Source organism: Chaetodon trifascialis, chromosome 13 (genome assembly GCF_039877785.1).
Source record: "Chaetodon trifascialis isolate fChaTrf1 chromosome 13, fChaTrf1.hap1, whole genome shotgun sequence".
Taxonomy (NCBI): Eukaryota; Metazoa; Chordata; class Actinopteri; order Chaetodontiformes; family Chaetodontidae; genus Chaetodon; species Chaetodon trifascialis.
Window position 1 is genome coordinate 17,348,514 of NC_092068.1, and position 21,820 is coordinate 17,370,333.

Sequence of the window (21,820 nt, forward strand, 5' to 3'; positions counted from 1 at the left end):
TATTTATTTATTTCATTCTATTTAGCTTCCCAGCCCCAGTTACAAGCTTAACAGGGTAGTGTAAGACGCTGGAATGACCTGGACTTTTAAAGCTAACTTTTCCAGGCCTTAAAAAAAAAAAAGAAGGAAAAAATGTACTGAGCAGGTATATATGGGAGCTTTGTATGTATGTATGTTATGGCTATTATGGAATCCTTGTCATCCTAAAGCTGTGAACAGTTTAATTTTTTTTTAATTTAGACACGTCAGGCCAGACGGTGTGTGTGTGTGTGTGTGTGTGTGTGTGTGTGTGTGTGTGTGTGTGTGTTTGAAAGCAGCAGTGGACTGTGGGCCGACACACATGATGAGTTGGCCAAAAAGAAAAAACCTTCCTCGTTTCGACAGTTTGTTTTGGTCAAGTTTTATTCCAACACAAATGAGTATGAAAACTTACTCAAAGTTTAATACGCATGTCAACAGGTTATGCGAGATGTCTGTTTTTTGTGCGTGTGTTGTGCGCGCGCGCGTGCATGTGCCTGTGCTTAACTTTACATTAAATAGTACACACAAAAAAACACAAATTCTTGTGTTATTGGTGTGTACAGAAGGGTCATGATTTTGTGTGTGAAGGGTCATGATTTTGTGTGTGTGTGTGTGTGTGTGTGTGTGTGTGAGTGAGACAGAGAGAGAGAAATCAAATGAACAATGAAACTGTTTCTTTATTAAAATCTAAAATTAATTCATTTATACATTTATTAATGGGCCATACCATATGTCTGTATTATGCTCTTTAACAAAGACAAAGTATTTCAGCATGAAAGCATTTGTTTTTAATGTGTGACAGCGTCCTGTATCATAACTACATCTCTGACGTTTGTAACAAACCAAACCGTGTGAAAATCGGGTAAAAATTAGAGGAGTTATGCTGATAATAGTAGCTGGACATACACTTTCCTCCGTAGAAATAAATGCACTGGGGACGCATGGGAGACCCATCCAAGATGGCGGCCGCGCTGAATGTCAGCTCCAATAGGAAGCGTCAGTCAATGAGGCGTCTACGTATATTATGTCTATGGTGACAGCAGGTAGTGATGGTAGTGACAGCAGGACATTTATTATGTCTATGGACATTTACCACTATCATGTAATATAAACCCTACTTCCGGGATGGTTATGTCAAACAGGCGCCGCATCAGATGAAGTATCAGCCAATAGCGTGAGAGCGTAATGTCTTCGGTGTGTTCTGGTTGCCAAGGATACGCACCGACTAGTTCGTCTATTTGTATGTTGTGTTGGCGAGAAGCGTGATTTTATTGAGTGTCCTTGGATAAATATGGATGAAAGTGGAAGCTTAGAAGTCAGGTATGTTGCCGTAACAATTACACCTATCTATTTTCACTTCAGTGCAGTATATTTACATCTTCAGTGTACTCTTTTCATCATAGTTGTCCAGCAGCTAAGCTAGTTAATATTTAGTCCGAGTGCTAGCACCTCTGTGAACTGTATGTATGCTAATAAACGGGAGGTACAAATAGGGGCGAATTAACATTTGTCTGTTTTACTTCCTTCAGGTGGATACAAGGTTTTACAAACAAGAGTATCGAGTTTGTCGACAATAAAACAGTATGTTATCCATCTGGGAGCCATATCTGTTTCCTGAACCTGGAGACCAAAATGCAAAGTGTCCTTCAGAGTCCTGGCAGAGGCATTGGTGCATTGACAGCCAATGGCAACAGTAGGATTTTTGCTTTCTCTGAGCAAAAGCTATCCCCATCTATATTTGTGTACATTTTTCCTGACTTTCAGCTGAAGAATGAACTAAAAGGTAAGGTGATGTCATGATCCAGCTGAGATAACTACCTGAATCTATGTAATTGTCATAGTTTTCAATTGGTCACTTTTTTTTTATCAGTCATGGGAGAAGTACTCAAAATCTTTAAAACTAGCAATGCCACAGTGTAGAGGTACTCTATTACAACTACTGTAAAAGCACCCATTTACACCATTTATTCTTTTTCAAGGAACAGCACAGCTGGATTACACATCTCTGACATTAAGTGATGGTGGTCCTTATTTGGGTTGTTGTTCTTCTGTTCCAGACCACACCATAACAGTGTGGTAAGCCACAAAAGCTGTACAGTACCTTATTTTGTGCACTATGTATTTTCAGTTATATTTATTTAGGTGCAGCAGGTCTGCGACTGTAACCATGACTGTGTGATGCAGGAACTGGGAAAATGCTGAGCCAATTTGTACACAACCACAAGCTGGGCATGATGTCATATCCTTGGTGTTCAACCCTCTGAACTGGCTCCAGCTTTGTGCTTTGGGTGCTACATCCCTCACTATCTGGAATATTGAGAAGAGTGCCAGCCTTCATGTCCTGAAATCAAGGTAAATCAAACTTGACTGCACAAGCAATTAGTTAGTGATATACTGTATGGACATGATTTTCTGTGCATTGCATGTGATTTAGCTGATAAATTAAACTACCAATATTTATCATTCACAAGTGAAATGGGGACTTAAAAACACATGCAGCTTCTCACACAGGGTCAAACAATATTACATATGTGTATGTCATGGTTGTATGTCATATTTGTTGCATTGCAGTGTGATAGAGCTTCCAGCAACTGATGGTTCCTTTGTTGAGAGATTGGTGCCCACTTCTCATACTGTCAGTGACAAACCGGCCTATTTTGGTCCAGGGATGCCTCCATCAGCCATTGCCGGGCTCAAGGGAGACAAAGCAGAAATCATTATGGTATTGTCCCACTGCAACTTATACACTAATCCCGACAAAATAAATTCACTTTAAGCTATTAATTTTTTTTGTTTTTGTGACACAGCTGTAATTTTTGGATCTATGAATCTATTTGTTGGGAAAGCAAAGTTGTTATCAGGCACACAAACAAAAACAGTAAGTAAACAATTACCCAACTCCATGTGTTTACACAGAGTAAACTCTGCACCAAAGCCAGACTAACTCCAACTGCCATCTGCTGGACGGCCACCTCAGAGCTTTATGTGGGCTGCGTGGAAGGCTTTTTGCTTCGTGTTGATGCAGAGACCCTCTCTGTTTCAATACCCTTCAACCCAACAAGTAAACAAACACACACACACACATTGACACTGGGATATGGTAGATATTTATAAAGTCACTGGGAGCATTTCTCCTCTTTCAAGTCTTGCCCAACTTTATTTGGCAATAGAAAAGACATTTGATATCTGCTTTGTGTTTCAGCTGCTGATGCCATTCCTGAACTCAGGCAGAGCAACTTTCAAGGTTTAACCCTTAACAAGAATGGTTTGATCGTTTTAGGAAAGGTACAAGCCCACACGCCTGTTAACGCCTGTTTGGCACACTCAGTATGACACCTTCGAAATTTACTGAAGAATAATACATTCATTCTTCTGCCAGTCAGTTACTGGATTTGCAATTTCAGGCCTCAGGAACTCGCAAGTACTCTAATTTACTTTAACATGCTTATGTTTTACAGGAGAGTGAGGTCCATTGTCTGCAAATCAAAGGGAATCAGATCAACATCACACAAACATGGCGATTCAAAGGACCTGTCACAACTGTGATGTACTCTCCTGACTATGAAACATTACTTTTATCTTCTAATACAGTAAGTACTCAAATCTGTTATCCTCACAATCATTATTCCATAAAATACATTAAAATATAGAAAATACGTGTTGAAAAGAAAATCTGAGAACATCAGAGGCTTCTTGTTCTTCAGGGGCAAATCTATATGTTGAACCTAACCCGGTCAGATGAAACTGTGAAGGTCCTGGATGTTCTCAGTGGCAACTTTGTGGCAGCAGCTTTGTTGCACACTGACAAGAAAATTTGTGTGGTAAAACTTTAATGTTGCTCAAGAATTACAGTGTTTCATCATGGCATTTGTAATTTAGGTCACTGTCCTTTAAATGAGTTGTGATGTTTGTGCTTTTGCTGGTTGCAGTCAGTGAGAGATCCTGGAGAATTGCAGCTGTGGTCTCCAGATGGCATTTGCCTTGGTTCCCTGTCTCTTCAAACTGAGGTCAGATTCCCAGCATATAAACATATGTGAACTTTATCAGAATTAAATTATCAGAATAGAAGTAAACTTAAACTTGTAATCTGTACCTGTTTAGGTAACAAGTCTGGCTTGCTGTCCTATTGCACAATACACAGCTGTTGGAACAGCTTCAGGAAATGTTCTTTTCATTGACCTGAACAGGGAGCAGCAGCCTCGCCTGGTGCACCAGGTTCACCTCTGCCACACTCCTGTGGATCACCTAGTGTAAATATCATCCAACCATGTGATGTTTCAGTTACTTATAACATTTCATCATACATGTATGAAGTAGAGGTATTTGTTATCTCTACCAATAAAACCCAAGGGGACAACTGCTCTTCCAATTCGGTACCAGAAAGCAAATCAAAATGTCGCATTAAATGGTTACAGGCTTTCTTATTGTGCATATATACTGTGAAGACCTCTGAAAATGTGGTTTATTCGTGTGTGTGTGTGTGCCTGTGTTTGTGCTTTTACAGTTTTGATCAAGGGGGGCACTTCCTTTTCACCGGTGCCTCAGATTCAACCATCTATGTATTAGACGCAAAGCCATCAAAGAGGTTTTCAGTCATAGGATACACAAGTAAATACTCTTTTTAACACTAAGCAAATGCAGTTTTAGAATTGATATGCACTATAGATGTATACAAAATCCTTGTCTTATTACTGTAACACATCTGTTTAGTAACACTATGTTTAAATATTTGAATATAGAGAAAGATTAAGCTCACCTGCACACTTTCGTCATCTGGTTTTCCTTTCCAGTTGTTCCTGGGCCCATTCTGTCACTTTCCACTCAGTGCATCAGCGACCGCGAGCAGGTGCAAGTTCTTGCACTGTGCTCTGGAGAGGGGGGCAAAAGTCATGATGGCAGCCTGCTCACAGTGCTGTCTTTGCCTGTGAGGGACCTTGCAGGTACAGCACTGATGGAGTAGATTATTTCACTACTTATTCTCTTTTTTAATTAAAGGGGATTTTGGGAGCTGGTCAGCAGTTTTTTTTAAGATAGAACTGATTGAACACAAACTATCATACAGTTATCTGGTACATATCCAGAGGAGAGGGCCAGTGGCCATTATGTCTCAAAAACGCAAGTTGAGGTTCTCATGTGATCCATTATTAAGCTCTTGTGGTGATACTGACCTAAAGCAACGACTTCAGCCAGAGGCAAGGGAGATCCACTGCAGACATGGGAGGAGTGGTAAGGCAAGGCAAGGCAAGGCAAATTTATTTGTATAGCACAATTCATACACTAGGCAATTCAAAGTGCTTTACAGAAGCATAAAAATACATTAAAATCATACATTTCAAAGAAAGAAAGAGAGTAGAAGAGAATATAAAAATAAAAATAAAATACAATTAAAGGAAAATTGAAAACAGAAGCCAGTAAAAGACAATAATTTAGCATTTAGAATGATTAAAACCATTGAGCAAATACATTTACTTTAAGTAAAAGCTGTAGCAAATAATAATGTTTTCAACCCTGATTTAAATGAACTGACAGTTGGTGCAGACCTCAGGTGTGCAGGGAGAATGAAAACTGAAAGCTGCTTCACTTTGTTTGGTTCTCATTCTGGGAACACACAATAGACCTGTCCCTGATGACCTGAGGGGTCTGGATGCTTCATATGGAGTTAATAAATCTAGAATATATTTTGGTCCTTGACCATTTGATGCTTTGTAGACCAACAGTAAGATTTTAAAGTCTATTCTTTGACTCACAGGAAGCCAATGCAGTGATCTGAGGACTGGTGTGATATGGTCCATTTTTCTGGTGTTTGTAAGGACTCATGCAGCAGCATTTTGGATCAGCTGTAGTTGCCTAATTGATAGTGGTGGTGAAACATTGACCAAAAGATAAGAAGTTACCTTTTAACTACTGGCAGTTAAACAATCATCTCCTGTCGATGAGGAGAGGTTTAAAACATGAGTGATGGTAATAAACCAAAAGTCAAGGATTTTGCTGTTTGGTAGAAATTAAGAGACTAATCATGGCCCCTGGCTTCCTTTGCTTTACGGTTACAAATCTGTAAGCAGTAAATAGTGGAGCTGTTTACTGGGCTACCACTTGCCTTCTGTTCTTTTGTTTTAAGGCTGAGAATGTCATCATTCATGCATGGGGATGCTTTGACAGTAGGCTTCAGTTTTGCTTCCAGCCATATCCAGAGACATTAGCATAACAGATTAATAGTACTCAACTGGACATTTTTATCCAAATGTTTGGACATGTTCTAACTAACACTGTAAAAAAAACCCCCCAAAAAACAAGAAAAACGACTGAGAGGTTTAGCGAGACACACTCTTTGTTTATACAGCCTGGAAAACTATGTTGAACAAGACAGACCTTGAGACAGATGGTTCTCTGGAGGAAAGTGCAAACAGTAAGTTTAGTGTGTGGCCACAGATGAGTCATGCCACACGCTGCTTAAATGAGCTTATAAAACATTGTAAACAACGTGTATTTACAGGTGCTATTTATGCGGTAATTAAAATTTCAAGTGACATTGACTTTGGTAATAATAAACTGAGGATAAAACAGATTTGGGTAAAACACAATTTGCATGAAGTATTATGTAACAGGGTTTCTAGAGCTATTCTATCGGTGTATTTTCTATACATGCTTAAGATGATATATTCTATGCTGCAAGTGCCAAGACCAACTGCTGAAGAATCCCTCAGTATTGTTGTGGATGTGTAGCTGCAGGATTACCAAAAATTACGAAAGACTGGGACACAAATGAGACCCATGATTGTCATAGTTTATAAAAATGCAGCATACTGAAGATACAACCATGTATATACAGCAGATGTATGTAAGCACCCCACCCTATGCTCATAAGATTGCCCCCACAGCAAACCTCTCCTTTGATAGGAAACACTGAATACATTTATTCATTTATTATGTGTCTCTACTGACCTGCAGGTCCAGATTGTGTCGACCGACATGGTTGCCTGTCCACTCATGTCCTCCAAGTGTCCAGATATGAAGTGTCTCATTCACTTAAATCCTGTGTTCTGGGAGTCAGTGAGGTCTTTGCGTACTGCCACAAGGAGAAAACTCTTCAGCGATTTAAGCTTCCTCAGGTTTACTGCCGCTTAATGTGTCTTTTTCTTCATCCACCTGAAATATCATTGATACAATTCTAGAAAACTATTGCTTCTTGCTCTGTTTCTTAAAATATGGCCATTGTTGATAGAAACAGTGGTCTCAGGTATGTGTCCGTAATGTGTATATAAACACAAATGAAATCATTATCCTGCTCTCTGATTTTAATGTCCAGGACACAGACAGTGTCTCCAGTCAACAGGTGGTCCAGCTGAAACCAGAGCAGGAAGTGAGGGGTCATCCTCTTGGCCCTGTCTCTCTTGTTCTGTCTCCACACCAGCTATGGCTGGCTTCTGTGGGCCGAGATGGCCTACTACGCATCCGAGAAACTGCTTCCATGGTAGGAGCCCACTTTATTTTGTTTTCTTGTTTGCTGCAAATGTTTGAATCAGGTTTTCATTGTCTGCTGTGTATATTACAACGCACCTACAGGAGCGGTACATTGAGCTGCAGTGTCATTCATGCCATGATGGTGGCGTTCGAAGTGTGTCGTTCTCTGCAGACAGCCAGACACTCCTCACTGCCGGCTTTAAAGATGGCTCCCTCGTGTGCACTAATCTCAGGTGAAACAGCAAGCAGCCTGTCCTGCTTACATAGTGCACTGCTGTGAACAGCAGAGGGAACTGTTGCTCACTGTCGAGATGTTTTCTTATGCTGTTTGGTACAGTGCTCATAACACAGTATTTTTCCTCTCTGAGGGTTGGCTGTGAGGGACCGTAGTAAATAAATACAGCTGAAGTGGTGGGTTGAGAGGGATCATGGTCGTAATCTGCAGGAAAATACAGATCCTGTAAACTTCATAGCACAATCCCCCCACCGAATCAGATCTCACTCACATTCCTTCATTATCAATCAATCCCATAGACACGGCCCTGCTGCCATAAACACGCACTCGCATACTGAGCTCACATCTGAAAACTGTCCTCAACAAATGCAATCAACTCTTGACTGAGTCACATATGCTAATAATACATTGCCTTGCTGTTTTATTATTTAACTTTAAATGAAAGAGACTGTTTTTAAGAATGAAGCTATATATTTTTGACCTGTTTTTAAAGTATTCAGTGGGAACAAATAGGCTCAATGCTGAGTGCCACAGACAGGATAGGGAAGTTAATATACATAAAATGGTTATTTCTATATTTATTTGGATTTATGGATCAACTGGCCATCATTAGACCTCAATAACAAATATCTTTATATATCTGCTCTCTTATTGTGTGTATCTTTATTGTGTTTTACATGGCTCCATACAGAATTAAAGGTGGAGATGCTGGTACGGTGAATGAAGCTACTCAGTATAGCCAGTCTATGGGTCATTCCTTGAAGATCATATTCAACACAGAGAATCCCATCCTCACTGACTGGCCTGAGTGGGGCCAAGGGTCTCCCTGTGGCACTGAAAAATCAGAGGAAAGTCAGGTAAATTATACTGTACTCTGTTTTAGCAGTAAATCAGTACTACACAACAGTGCACTAACTGTGTTGGTTTTTGTGGCTTTTGAAACAACAAACTGTGCACTGCAATCAACAGCACCAGAAAATACAACCTCCAAAATGATAAGAAAATTGAATCAACACGCTCTAAAGCAGTTTCAATAGAAACCTTGTATTACAGACTTATAATACTGATGATATTCTGCAGCTGAGCTGGATTATGTTAGTACTGTGGGTGATAAAAGTGAGGCGTCCCACTAAATTTCAAGAATGTAATGATGAATGTGAATTTATGGTCTGAGCTCTTCGTGTTCTTCATTGAGTCACTGTGGTTTAAATCTGGTATGAAGATTACACAATCTAATAAATAGTAAATGAATGTTATTTATTGCTCATGCAGAGGCCTCACTTGTCACTTAACTAAATGAACATTTTAGCAATGTGTCAAAGTAAATGCTTTTATTTTTCCTTTTCTGGGTGTTGTTTTCATATGCGTTGTTGACACTGTAGGTCAGTGTTGGATTCAAGACAGTGGATGTGACCGAGCAGGATGACAGTTATAACAGCCTGCTGTCTGCTCCACCTTCACACCCCACCTGGCTGGAAAACAGGCGAGAGGCGGTCAGTGACTAACATACTGTCATATTTGCGGTCGTGTCATAATGTTAACATGTTAGATACTTGTTTTATGACTTAGCGACGTTGCAGGTGGGGGATTATGAAGGTGCCCTTTGCACCTGTGTGTGATATCTTGCTGTGTTGCTTTTGGCACAAAGTGTCTCTGAGCAACAGCTTGAGTTATCTTGACTTAGTGAATGAGAAAATAAACCAATTGGCAATTGGTAAAGTGCTATAAAGCAGATTATAAAGCAGCATTTCTAAAAAAAAAAAATAATTGCTTTGTCCCCTGACAAAGCTTCTTGCTAACAGTAAATTGATACTGAAGGTGTGGCAGTCTTTGAATAAACCTCACTGAAAATCTCCCATGAGGAATGAGCAGAGGCACTTTCCTTGCCTGCTTTATGCTACAACACGCTTTCTGATGTGACTCACCTGTGTTCTGTGAAGACTTCTGTTCAAATCAAGCTGCATCCCGTTGAGTGATGAAGTGTTAGACAGCATATGATTTATTTTCTCTCCCCATGTTGTAAAATGTAGCATAAATAAGACGTTTGTTTGTCATTTAGGTTTACTCACTGTCAGGTGTTGGAGTCTTGTGAAGTTGGCTTAAGTGCACATACTTTAATGCTAACTGACTCACTGTGCTGTTTGGAGTTGAAATATCTGACTTGTTTTCAATCTGTATTTTGAACAGGTTATAGATGAAGACAATGAGCAATATTCTGAGACAAAGAAAAACCTGAGGAAAACCATCAAAGAGTTACGTGATACTGTAAGAGAGTGTTATTATTACATATTCGTTTATTTTAGGCTTTGCTTAGGAGGATAGTCATAAGTTTTTGAGCAGGAAAAATTATCACAGCAGGCATGAAACTTGCTGACAAAACAACGCCCCACAGTGCATGTAAGCACAAATACTGTGTCATTAACCATGCTTGGTAAGTGCTTTTCAATCCAATAAGACTCATCCCTGTAATTATATGCAGCAGCTCACTATCAAGGGCAACATCTACACACACAATAAATTGGGTGGCGAGACAAGCTAAAGCACCGAAAAACTAAAGGATAAAGCCTGTGTTTGGAATTCTCGTAATAAATGCATGAATAAATAAATAGTGTACAAAAATACATCTGTAAACAAGCTATGACGCCATGCTAATGTCAACACTCAATTGAAAGTGATCCAGTGGCATCTTAAAGTCTCATCAAGTGTCTGAAGAAATTTTTACCTACTGTAAATTTACCCCTTTCATTTCCAGTTTTATTGGTTTGTTGCACATAAAAAATGCAGAATGTTTGAAGTCCATCATGAAAAATATTCATTAGTTCAACAAACAAGTCACATTTGTAATCAAGTTTTAGTAGAAATGATGTTCACTATAAGATTGTCTTATGCACCATATGATGACTAAGCTGTGTTTCCTGTACTGTCAGATTCAGGAGATGATGCGCGAAAACGAGAACCTCCCAGATATCGAGCATCTGGAACAACAGGAGTTCAACCTGGATGTTGAGGAGCAGAGGAGACTGGAGGCCATGGTGGAGGAGGAAGTTACTCGAGTAATGCTCGCACACAAACATGAATGCAATGAAGCTCTAATTTTGCGCTGAGGCCGTGATGGCAGTGATTCTTAATGTGGTCACGTTGTAGGTGAGAAATGAAATCAAATGGGAGATTCTAGAAAAAAGTTACCTTCATGACGTCCTGAAGAGAGAATGCTGGGATTCTATGAAGGTCAAAGGCAAGGCCATTAAGGTAGTGTGTAAACTTTTTTAATAATCACAGTGTTTTATGATCTGTATGTAGAGTTTTAAATCACTTCTGGCTGTCTACCACAGGCCTTTCACTCTGAACATGAGGTGAAGAACTACCCTTTGAAAGCGCGAACAGAGAAAGAGATGGAGGATCTTCGCAGGGTTCAAAATATGAGGAAGTTTGAAAAGGCTGCTTGCACCGTAAGCATAATCCCCATTAGCTTCCGCAAAAGTGGTGGCTAATCTTCCAGGGCTAAAGGATATTACAATGCATGTACAAAGGTTATTAAACAAACTAATTAGTTGAAATCCCAAATAAGACATCATAAATGGTGGCATTATTTCTTCATTTCATTATTAAACGATATGTTGACTTTTTCCATGTGAAACAGAAAGGCAACATACAAAGTTACAGCAAAAAGCTTGTCAAAAATTCTATAAATTCTAAAAGCTATGACAATACAACCTACTCAGTATGAGTGTTTTCACTTTCTGGAAATACATTTTATAGCAAAACCATTCAAGTCAAAACAGGTTTAGTGCTGGAGAATAATTTGATGCTTTGAATGTGTGACCTTTCACTGCTTTAACTTTTTAAATGCTTGACTCCATGCCAGTCCACCAGTGTTGAAACTTTTCTAAATTTATGACTGTGTGGCCTAAAGAGAGTTGTTACAATGGTTCTCTTCACTGCAATATTCTTGGGATGAAGTTTATAATCTTATGACCACAGATTAAAATCCTCAACGTTTATTTCGGCCCTCTCAAAGTATCTCTCCCCGTCTTTCAGCTGCAGCACAGCAGCCTAAGGAAAAGTTCCAACACAACCAGCGCGAAGGAGGAAGAGCGAGGAGAGGAAGGCCACGAGGCAGAGAGTGCTGCCGTCACGGGAAGTTTGTCCGCTCAGTTAGGATATTCAAATCCTTACCTCCACGATCAGTTCAGCCTGCAAACCACAGAGCAGAGGATCAACCAGATAATTCTGCTACAGGTGTGAACCTGTTCAAAAACTGTTGGCTCTCAGCAAAAGTGTGATTATATTGTACAGTACTTTTCCAAAACAGTGCCTAAAACACACGCTTAAGAACAAAAATGATAAAATAAAGAAAGTGAATGCATGGTTATTATCAGGATCATAAGAATTTTTTTTTTCTCTGAATCTAGGATGTGATATATCGCATCAAGACAGCTTTCAACGCTGACTTTGAGGCGGTGCACAGGCAGAAGGTGCAGGAGCTCAACCGTGTCAAGGAGAGGAACAGACACATCAGGGGGATCGTGCTGGAGCTGGACATTACAGAGAAGCTGTGGGAGCCCAGCCTGACCATCAGTGAGCAGCCAGAGAGGCTGTTCACTGTGGACGACTCTGAGGTTACTGACCTCCTCATGAAACATCTACACAGTTGACAAGGTTCACAGAAAGTTCAACAAACAAAGCGTGCATCCTGAACTGCTTTGTGGTTTGTTTGTTTTTTTAGCGAAATGTGAAATTGTATGTGATTACCTTCATACAAAACGCTTTATCACAGTTCACATGGCCTTCGTCCCACTGCAGATGACAGCAGAGAAGTACCTCACCCCAGAACAGAAAAAGGAGGAGGAGAGGAAGAAGCTGGAAGAGCAAAGACGCTTGGCTGCCAGAGTATGCCGCTAGAATAAATGTGTTTTTGTTTTTCAACTCTTGTTTGTCGCTAATTACAAATTCTTCAAATACTTCCATATATGAAAACTGCATCTACGATTATTATTGACAGGAGCAAGATTCAATCTGACATTTAAATTAAACATGTCGATGTCTCTAATGCCTGTATGTGATATACAGTATATGCAGCAAGTCATAAATAACATTAGATATTTCTGTCACATTGGTGAGGTTTTGTTTTTTTCTTTCTATCGCAGGGTGATAACCCCAGAGACAGGGCTCTTGATGACATGATGGACAGAGTGCTTGAAGTGAAAAAAGAGGACATCTTGAAAATGGTGGGCCAGAATATTCACTTTTTTTGTCAAATCATTAATCCTGTAGTAAACTGATCCCATATTACGCAGCAAAGTGTTACTTCTCTAGCTTCAGACAAGCTATGTCTTTTTTTAACGTGAATTCTTTTCTAGTCAGTGTCAGTTGAATTAGACAAATCAGCATGAAGGGCACATAGTTTCTTTTGAATTGACTCCGCAGGAAATACCTCCGCCTGAGTTTGTTTTGACCAAACCTGGAATCCACTGGAGCGAGGAGGAGAAAAAAGTCTACAAAGAGTATGAAAAGAAAACCAAAGACCTGAGTGAGGAGAAGGAGAAATACAAAAAGGTGTTACAGTTAATACATTCGCAGATGTGCTGCTTTTCTATGATCAGAAATATGATTCAGTTCTGATCAGTGATCAATATAAGTCATCCGGTGAACTCTGTAATTGCAGTCACTGGAAACTGAAATGAGGAAACTGCAGGCGTCCACCAAGGACGCCACTGAGAGGTTTGATGAAACTTTGACAAAGCTGTTTGAGAAGAAAGTGAAATGTGAAATGGCAATATATCAGGTGAGCACACACACACACACACACACACACACACACACACACACACACACACACACACACACACACACACACACACACACACACACACACACACACACTGTACTCATAACATGGACAAATCAAGTCAATCTGCATCACATTCGTTCCTTTTGTTTCCCCTTTTCTCATTTTCCTCACACAAGATGAAGAGCCCTTTCTTCTCGTGGCGGTTCCTTAGTTGAGATAATTATGAGATATGATACGTCGTGTATGTTACACCTTAAAAAGAATCCTGTTTAATGTTTTTTGTGTATTTTACAGGAAGAGCTCAAGATTACTTACCTCGTCCATTCAGTCCTCGTAGAAGAGGAGATAAGAAATCGAGAGCTGGAGCTCAAGCTCAGACTTGAGAAAACCGTGGCACATAAGGTCAGAACACTGGAGCACAGTAATGCTGAAGGAATTTATGACTGCCAGCTTGAGATTCTGTTATTCGTCAGACACCTGAGTGAATGGCAATGGTGTTCTTCCAAATTCTAGTATAAAAATCGTCCCATCGCTCAGGCGTGCTTTGCAAGAGCTAACCTGTGCAGCATGCTTATTTGTCCAGGCTTCAAGACTGTCAGTCACTATTTCTCAAAGGCTTCATGATGCTCTCATCTGATCAACATATGCTTCTCTGGCAGGGTGAAATTGAGGAAGATGTGAAGAGACATGAAGAAGAAGTAGAATTGTTTCATGAGACCTATGACAGCACTGTAGCTGAGGACAAAGTAAGCCAGCTGGTAAAATAGTGAGATCATTTTGATTCTGAGTGCAGACACATAATATAATATCCGTCCATGTCTCCTAAGGTTTTTGACAAAGAATTCAGGAAGGAGTTCTTTGATGTACCAAGCCATGTGGTCGATCAGCTGTATAAGCTATTCAAGCGCAGACCCAGGTTGGTAATACCATTTAGTTATAACCATTACACATAAGGCAGTTGTGCTGACTCATAGCTTCATATGTTAAAAGCTGCATGGTTTCACATCCACATCATAAGTTGGAAATGAATTAACAGTTGCTGCATACATGGTTTGTATGCCTCAGGGTTCAAAAGATGAGGACCCAGACCGACAACAACTCCAACCTGTTTAAAGAGCAGCACCTGTGCGGTTCTCAGGCTCCCGATGGGCTCGGAAAAATGCTGAAGGCCATGGAGGAGCTGGATGCTCCGGAGAATATACCTGAAGGCGTGAACCCATCGATCTGGGAGAGGTTTTGTCAGGTCCGCAGAATCAAAGTAGAGAGTGAGCAAAAGGTAAAATTGGTAAAAACAGGTTAAAGATTGGGAATACAGACGAACACTGCTAGTCTACACACAGGCTTTTCACACTACAAATATGTAATTAGCACAACATTTTATAGTCTGTTTCCAAACAAACTTTTTACTTGCACATATCATCATACTGCACGTCCTTTGCAGGTAAAAGTAAAAGCTTTGACTCTGGCTGAGATGCAGGCCTTCCTGCAGAAGAGGAGAGATGAGGATAAGGCTGCTCAACAGGAAATTAAAAATCTCTCTGACGAACTGGAGAGGTATGACTGGGGTGTTGCCATTCATTCTGATTAAAATACAGCATGGATGATCTGAGAGAATGGCACTCGAGCCACAAGTCTTAAATTTGAGAATTTGTCTCCTTATATATAACCTGTAACAATCATAAAAGGTAATATAGTGAAAGAAAAGTTGATAGAATTTATTCTTTTTCTCTATTTAAATGTTTTTTGTTGTCCTGCTGTCCTCTAGTCTGCATAAGGAGAAGAACCGTTTCCTGATGGACATCATGGTCCAGGTCCTACTCAAACAGGGCCAGGTGGAGGTGTCCACCACTGACCTGACTGCTGACTACACTGACTCTGTACTTCTCCACAGGAGTGTGGTGGAGGACCACAACAGAACCATCAGGGTCAGCCTGTGCCACCACACACAGACAGTGTCATAGTACAACATAGATTCAAACAAGGATGTGCATTTTTATGATGGATCTTTATACAAATATATTATGAGAATGTCTCTATTTGTCAAATGTTTGTTATCTGTATGATCAGACACTTGGAGAGCAGAAGATAGCCTCCATGGTGGAGTGCAAAGACTTCCGTAAGGGCATCATCCAGCTGCAATGGGAGCACAAGATGATGGAGATGCAGATAGAGGACCTCAACAACAAAGCGAGGGACATCCAGATGTTACGGCTCTCTGAAGAACAACAGGATGTAAGTGGAATTTGGATACTAAAACACCCCAATTCTGCTTTTTTAGCTCCTCTACGGACACTTTTATTTATTAAACACTAAATAACCCTTCCTGATTAATAATGCTACTGCACACCAAACAGATTCGACCTTGTATATAATTCCTGGTAATCTTATGTCAAAGGTTTTCCAGAAGTTAAGCATCTGCCTGAAATTGCATTGATATCTCACCACTTGGGCTGAAACTTTAATCCTGTTCTCTTCCTGTTTCTGGACAGACCTCAGTCAGTGATATCAAGGCAGGTATTTTGGTTTTGGCAGCATGGGATGTTTTGTGAGCAGAAAATTGTTACCATCCCTGAGTACAGATGGACACACCCAATCCTCGCGAACTCCCTATACCGTTTTATTTTTATTTTTTCTTATTGCATCTTTTGAAACTGTTCCACACAGGCGAAGACTGCTTGACAACTAAACTTATGGTTTCTTTATTCCGGTCTGAACTTTTCAGCTGTGTTTACGCAGCGATTTAAAATTCCAGGAAAACAGAAAAGCTCCTCTGCTTCAAATGTCAATCTAAGGCGTGAACAGGGAGTTTAATTAAATACAGACCACTAAACTTGACAGGAAGATACTTCACTGCTGGTTGCAATCCATTAACCCCTTAACACACATTAACACAAGGAATTTCATGAGTTAGTGATATTTAAAAAAAACAGGGAGGTGCTGGTTGTGCAAGGAAAGAATACACGATCAAATGAGTCATCCATCATCTTATTTTCAATGAGTCGATGATCCTGGCACACGCAAAACATGTTTCCAGGCCTGAATGCCAGTTTCCTCTGGAAAAAGCTTCAGGTAGCTCTGCTGAGGCGTGGCATGCGGCTTCCTGTCATTGTTTAGGCCCCCTAAACCTTGAGAAAGAAAAACTTTGAATATAAACAAATCCATCCTGGGAACATTTTATGACGAAGCATTTATGCCCAATGGGCTCTCTCCTCAAGAGCGAGAGCAGACACTTGATAGAAAACCCTGTTGAGACGCTTTATGTTGCTCCATCTGTTTTTCTGAGTTCTCACTTCACACACCTCAATGATTCCCTTGTCTTTCCAGTATCTCAACAAGACAGGTCGAGACAGTTGTGTGTCCAAGCAAGTTTCCAGTCTGGAGAAAACCATAGCTTTCCAGGAAAAGGTAACATTAAATTAACAAGGCGATCTCATCAGTCACCTCTGCGTTGTGTACTTTTACCATGTTAATGTACTTATTATTCTCTATTTTCAGACTCATCAACAGAGTGTGCAGCATCGCATAAAAAAGATCAAGCAGCTTAAGAGGCAGGCAGCAAAGAAAGCCGAGAAGAACGTAAATGTAGAGCAGCAGCTACCCAATCTGCTGGTGACTGTGGCAGAGAGGAGACACATTTGTGAAGCAACAGGTAATAACACAATAATTTCAGCTCTAATAAAACACACTGCAGATTATAGAGCCTGCTCTGACTGTTAACACGGCGCATTTGGTGTTTAGCCTCAGAGGAGAATCAGGCCGCCAAAACAGAGGAGCGCTACCAGGAAATCGTTCAGAGGAAGAACCTGGAGGACTTGGTCAGAGCACAGGCGGAGGAGCTGGCTCTCCTCTGGGCCGAGGTCGAGCGTCTGAGGATGAAGAACTTTCCTTCGCTTGATCAGCTGAAACACAACTGAGCACGGCCGTCTCTTCAACAGATAACACAACTTTATTTAAGCTCCTCTCAGCATGTAAACGTAATATGAAATGTACAACTTAAGCTGTGAATAAAATGAAATAGCAGCAACAAATAATTAGTACACTCATATGACTCACTCGTCATATTTTAAATATGACTGTCCCTCTGCAGTATTGCGTGGACTGATGGAACAAATGTTACTTGTGTTTTAAAGCACATTAATTAGGTAGTGAAGTCCTCCTCTGTGCGGTCAAAGTGCAGAATGCCATCCTCCAGCCCAAAGAGATCAATCAGCTCTGACAGGCTGGCCTTTCCTCCATGTACGGGGACGTCTGACTGGAGCTCATACAGCGCAGCCTGAGCACAGCTCCGCCACTTGTCAATCAAGGTTTGGAGCTGTGTTAAATCATTCTAGGGAGAGAGACAGGGAATATGTCAAACAATGTCCACTTTCAGTCTAATTACACCAATGAAATCCCCTTACACTAATGTTAGGAGCAACCCAGACACTTTAAAGGGAGCTGACACCTTGCTTCTGTACATCTGAACCATCTTGAGTCTGCGCAGAGTCTCCATCTTGTCTTTAACCTCCTTCCTCAGTTGTTGTGCAAAGTCTTCTGAAGGAGGATGTGTTGCTTCGGGAATAGGTCCAGAAAACCTTTCACTCCCTGATCTCGCCTCATTTCTGTTTACATCTACACTGGGAATAATCAGTGGAGGGTTATTAACTGTCTCCTGGGAATCTGCTGAAACTTGTTGGCCATCCTCCTCCTCATCATCATCAACACAAAGGCGTTTGGCCACAGAGACGGGCGAGGTGAAGGAGCGCCTTGATCTCTTCAGCCTCTCCCTCAGAGAGGAACTCAGCTTTTGATGATGCTGCGGAGATGACAATCAGTGAATGACTAACTGTCTCAACAGGTGTTAGTAGTGCATATTAGATCATGTTTAATACGAAGTAAGGTCGCGTAAAATCATTAAGACTGATTTCATCGAGTTACATAAAAACTGCAGTTCAGCCTACCGTTTCCTCTTTGTATTCACAGGGGCTTGACTCCACTGAATTACAAGATGAATACACTTTTAATTTGGCCGCTTTAGGAGTAATCTCCATCGGTGAAACCTAATTTGACTCATGTGAACTAAGGTTGTTTTCTCTCTAAATGCAGTCACGTCAAGGCAACTAAGTTAGCTTGACTACTAACGTTAGCTAACGTTAGCAACGTTAGTCACATAGCTTCCTCTGAACAGACACTAAAAATCGCCTTTGAAAAAACAAAACTAACACAAGCGCGTAACAAACCTATTCATGAACACTTTCGCAATAACTAGTAACAGCAGATTTTTTTTTACAAAACGCTGACTATAGCATAAAACTGAAAGCGATGTCAGATGTTTCTGCTTTTCCTTATTTCTGCGGCTCAAGAAAACCTCCAAACGCAGCGATTGGACAGAATTTGATGACGCGTTACCGAAGAGCAGCTTGGGAGCTGTAGTTGTTGTCGGCAAGATAGGTTACAACACAAACCACAAGTTTAAAACCAAAGGTTTCCATGTAATTCATCATGCCTAATCATGTTTAATCGCAAATCATATCCACAAGCCTCACCCGCCCTCTCTTGTTGTTTTGGGATAGTTCTGCACGCAAAATGACTCCAGTGGAGTTTGTAATGAAACAAAACAAGTTTTTGTCTAAAGTTTTTACAAACGTTCACAGAAAAGGAATTTCCTTATAACAATACAACTGAATAAAGTACAATGATGATAATACATGTAAATGAAGTAATTAAAAAAAACACAGAATTTTCTTGGAGAAGTGGCTTGTTATTGACTTGTTCCAGTGGGAGTAAAAGGGGACACACTGATTCAGCTGGACGGTTTCACAATGTAAAGCGCTGAAAGGGAGTCAAAAGTGAAACAGGGAAAGTGAATTTTTTGTGAGCTTGTGAATGGGTTCAGTGTTGGAGCAGTGTTAGTTGGGTTGTTACCAGGGTCGAGTCATATTATGATTCAGCTCTTCTCATCAGTTGATTCATCTCTATTATAGGATTTATTTAAAACTCCTACATTTTGATGTATTCATCATGTTTAAGGTAGTTTTGAGACTTGTTCTTCTGTCCTACTTTTTTATTTTTTTTAACTGATGTTTTTCTGTAGCCGCCAGGAGAAAGGTGTGAGTTAAAACGTGATCCTGCCTAGACTTGAACATCAGTACTTGGCAGACTGATATTACACACCCCAGGGAATGGGGATTTTTAACATTTTATATGGATGAATCTTGCAAGGCTGAGGGTTGAAGATAATTACTATGTGTGAGTCAGGAGACCATTTTCTGTGCTTTTTTACTTTTGAGTAGCTGACATGAAACACTGTATTGTGCTTGTTCCTCAGCAATATACACAAAGCGACTGCAGCAATGGTATGACTAGAATCTAGAGGCAATGTGAGAGACTGAGTGAAAATGCCAGCTCTTTCATCAAATATAGGTCTGTATGCTGGGCACTCATGTCATGTTTGTGCAGGCTATTAATACCACAGCAGTAAGACACTATTGTTCACTTTACAGCTAATATCAATCTTAAACATGGATTCTTGACACCAGCCCTTTCTCTAGAGTCCCTTTCCTAGTGGAGGAGACGTGACTGTCCTGTGTTGTATTTTGGGGTAATAGTTGTTTTTTTTTTTTCATTTCCAGTTGATACTCAGCATTATCTGCTATCTCTGTGTCGGAAATTTCTTTTTTATGTAGTGCCAATGTCTCATGTGCAAACACTTCCTTGTCTTCCAGGTTTACGCAAATGGCAGCACAGGGCCCGTCTACGAGGCACGGCCAAAAGTGACTCAGTAATGCAGGATCCTCCATAGCTGATATTGGTTTCCAAATGTGCGAAGTCATAACAAATGTGTAAATAATCAAATTGCTAAAACTGACCTGCAGTGAATGTGGGGGGTTTTAGGCCCCTCTGGTCTGGCATGACAGGCCTTTTCCCCAGCAGACATTTTGACTTGTCACAGCAGGTAAAGCACAGGTGTCACAAATAACAATGTGCCCGTTTTAGTTCAGTGTCCCAGTAATTCATGACAGTATGACAGTGAGCCAGCCCCCACAATGCCCAGACCTGAAACTGGAGCGGAATTCAGCCACCAGTAATCTTATTATATACACTTGAGCTATTCCTACTCTGACGTGTCCGAGTGTCGTCTGTGAAAACTGGCCTGTGACTTTGAAAAGTGCTTCTGAAATGTCAGTTTGACCGAGTGACTGCTAGTTGGATGATTGTAGTTATTGCACATCATTTCTGAATATCCCCCTGTGTGATACATGTGTTTTCTTTCATGGCCAAAGAGTGAAATAGTTATGAAACACTGTATGTTGACCACATAAACCAGAACTTACCACACAGCCACATACTGTAGTACAAGTGTTCCTCTCTGCCCGTTGTGCTCTCAGTCCGTTCATATTTGTGATCTGATTTTCATTATCAATTTACTGATTTGATGTTGATTGATGTAAAATTATGAAAAATACCCAGCATGATTTGCTTATTTTGTCCAATACTGTAAAACCTATAGCTGCATTAGTTATTCTGGAGGACAAAGAAAAGATGCAAATGTATTATTATTAATTTAGAGGCTGGAATTTGGGGATATTTGGGCTTTTTTGCCTGCGAAAGGGCTTGAGATGATTCATTGATTATCAGAATAATTGCTTGTTATTTTTCTGTCAGTTGACAGAATCTAATTGTTTCAGCTCAAATTGAGTTTTCTACTTGACTATTAGAAGAATCAGAATGGCCAAGTGTGTGTACACATACAAGCAATCTGACTCCAGTTCTAAGAATAATGTCCAGGAGGATAGAAATAGACATACTGCTGAAGACAAGGACAATAAACCTGCTCAAAGATACATACAAATGAACATCAAACATAGAACATTTGTGTCCATACAAGGGGAGAGGGAGTTTACAAAATACCAAAATCATCTGAGAAGAGGCTAAAAATACATTGTTACATGCTCTCTCCACAATTTCCCTTCAGCCCTGTCTTTAAGTCAAATATCCAGGTACATAAATACAGATAAAAACAAGAAAAGGGCTTGAGCTGCCTCTCTTTTGTCCGACCACACACAGAGTGCCGCCTTCCTGGAAATTATTCTCTGCTGTTCTTTCTGAGGAGAGATTCCACCAGAGAGGTTTACCAGCTCAGCTGAGAACAAAGTGTGGCCTCCATGAAAAGACGAACCTCAGCATTATCTCTATAAAACTGTCAAAACCAGACTCAGCCTGCCGAGTCTGTACGATCTTACAACCAAATAAATTGAGACTTCACGAGACACTGTGACGAAGACACATAATGTCAGAAATTTCTTCATTACCCACAGAAGAAAAACAGTACA

The 21,820-nt window shown here is 40.4% G+C and overlaps 2 protein-coding genes across 2 annotated transcripts; one reads left to right on the forward strand and one right to left on the reverse strand.

Annotated features, from left to right (window-relative positions):
- The first annotated feature begins 1,312 nt into the window (after window positions 1-1,312).
- On the forward strand, window positions 1,313-17,533 carry cfap43 (cilia and flagella associated protein 43). Its single transcript, XM_070977609.1, has 38 exons — window positions 1,313-1,341; window positions 1,551-1,804; window positions 2,001-2,097; window positions 2,206-2,373; window positions 2,593-2,743; window positions 2,938-3,082; window positions 3,224-3,306; window positions 3,480-3,611; window positions 3,726-3,842; window positions 3,951-4,028; window positions 4,123-4,271; window positions 4,526-4,629; window positions 4,812-4,961; window positions 6,970-7,130; window positions 7,328-7,492; window positions 7,585-7,715; window positions 8,409-8,574; window positions 9,100-9,210; window positions 9,905-9,982; window positions 10,645-10,770; window positions 10,862-10,966; window positions 11,050-11,166; window positions 11,762-11,956; window positions 12,130-12,336; window positions 12,521-12,607; window positions 12,865-12,945; window positions 13,145-13,273; window positions 13,383-13,502; window positions 13,803-13,910; window positions 14,168-14,254; window positions 14,336-14,424; window positions 14,574-14,784; window positions 14,950-15,062; window positions 15,274-15,433; window positions 15,576-15,740; window positions 16,833-16,913; window positions 17,004-17,157; window positions 17,247-17,533. The coding sequence occupies exons 1-38, from the start codon at window positions 1,313-1,315 to the stop codon at window positions 17,420-17,422; spliced, it is 4,980 nt and encodes a 1,659-aa protein (XP_070833710.1). The 3' UTR covers window positions 17,423-17,533.
- Window positions 17,433-18,872, reverse strand: sfr1 (SWI5-dependent homologous recombination repair protein 1). The gene is made up of 3 exons (XM_070977610.1): window positions 18,449-18,872; window positions 17,953-18,303; window positions 17,433-17,835 (listed from the first exon to the last, which is right to left on the reverse strand). Exons 1-3 carry the CDS (start codon window positions 18,536-18,538, stop codon window positions 17,647-17,649), a joined length of 630 nt encoding a protein of 209 aa, XP_070833711.1. The 5' UTR covers window positions 18,539-18,872; the 3' UTR covers window positions 17,433-17,646.
- Window positions 18,873-21,820: the final 2,948 nt, after the last annotated feature.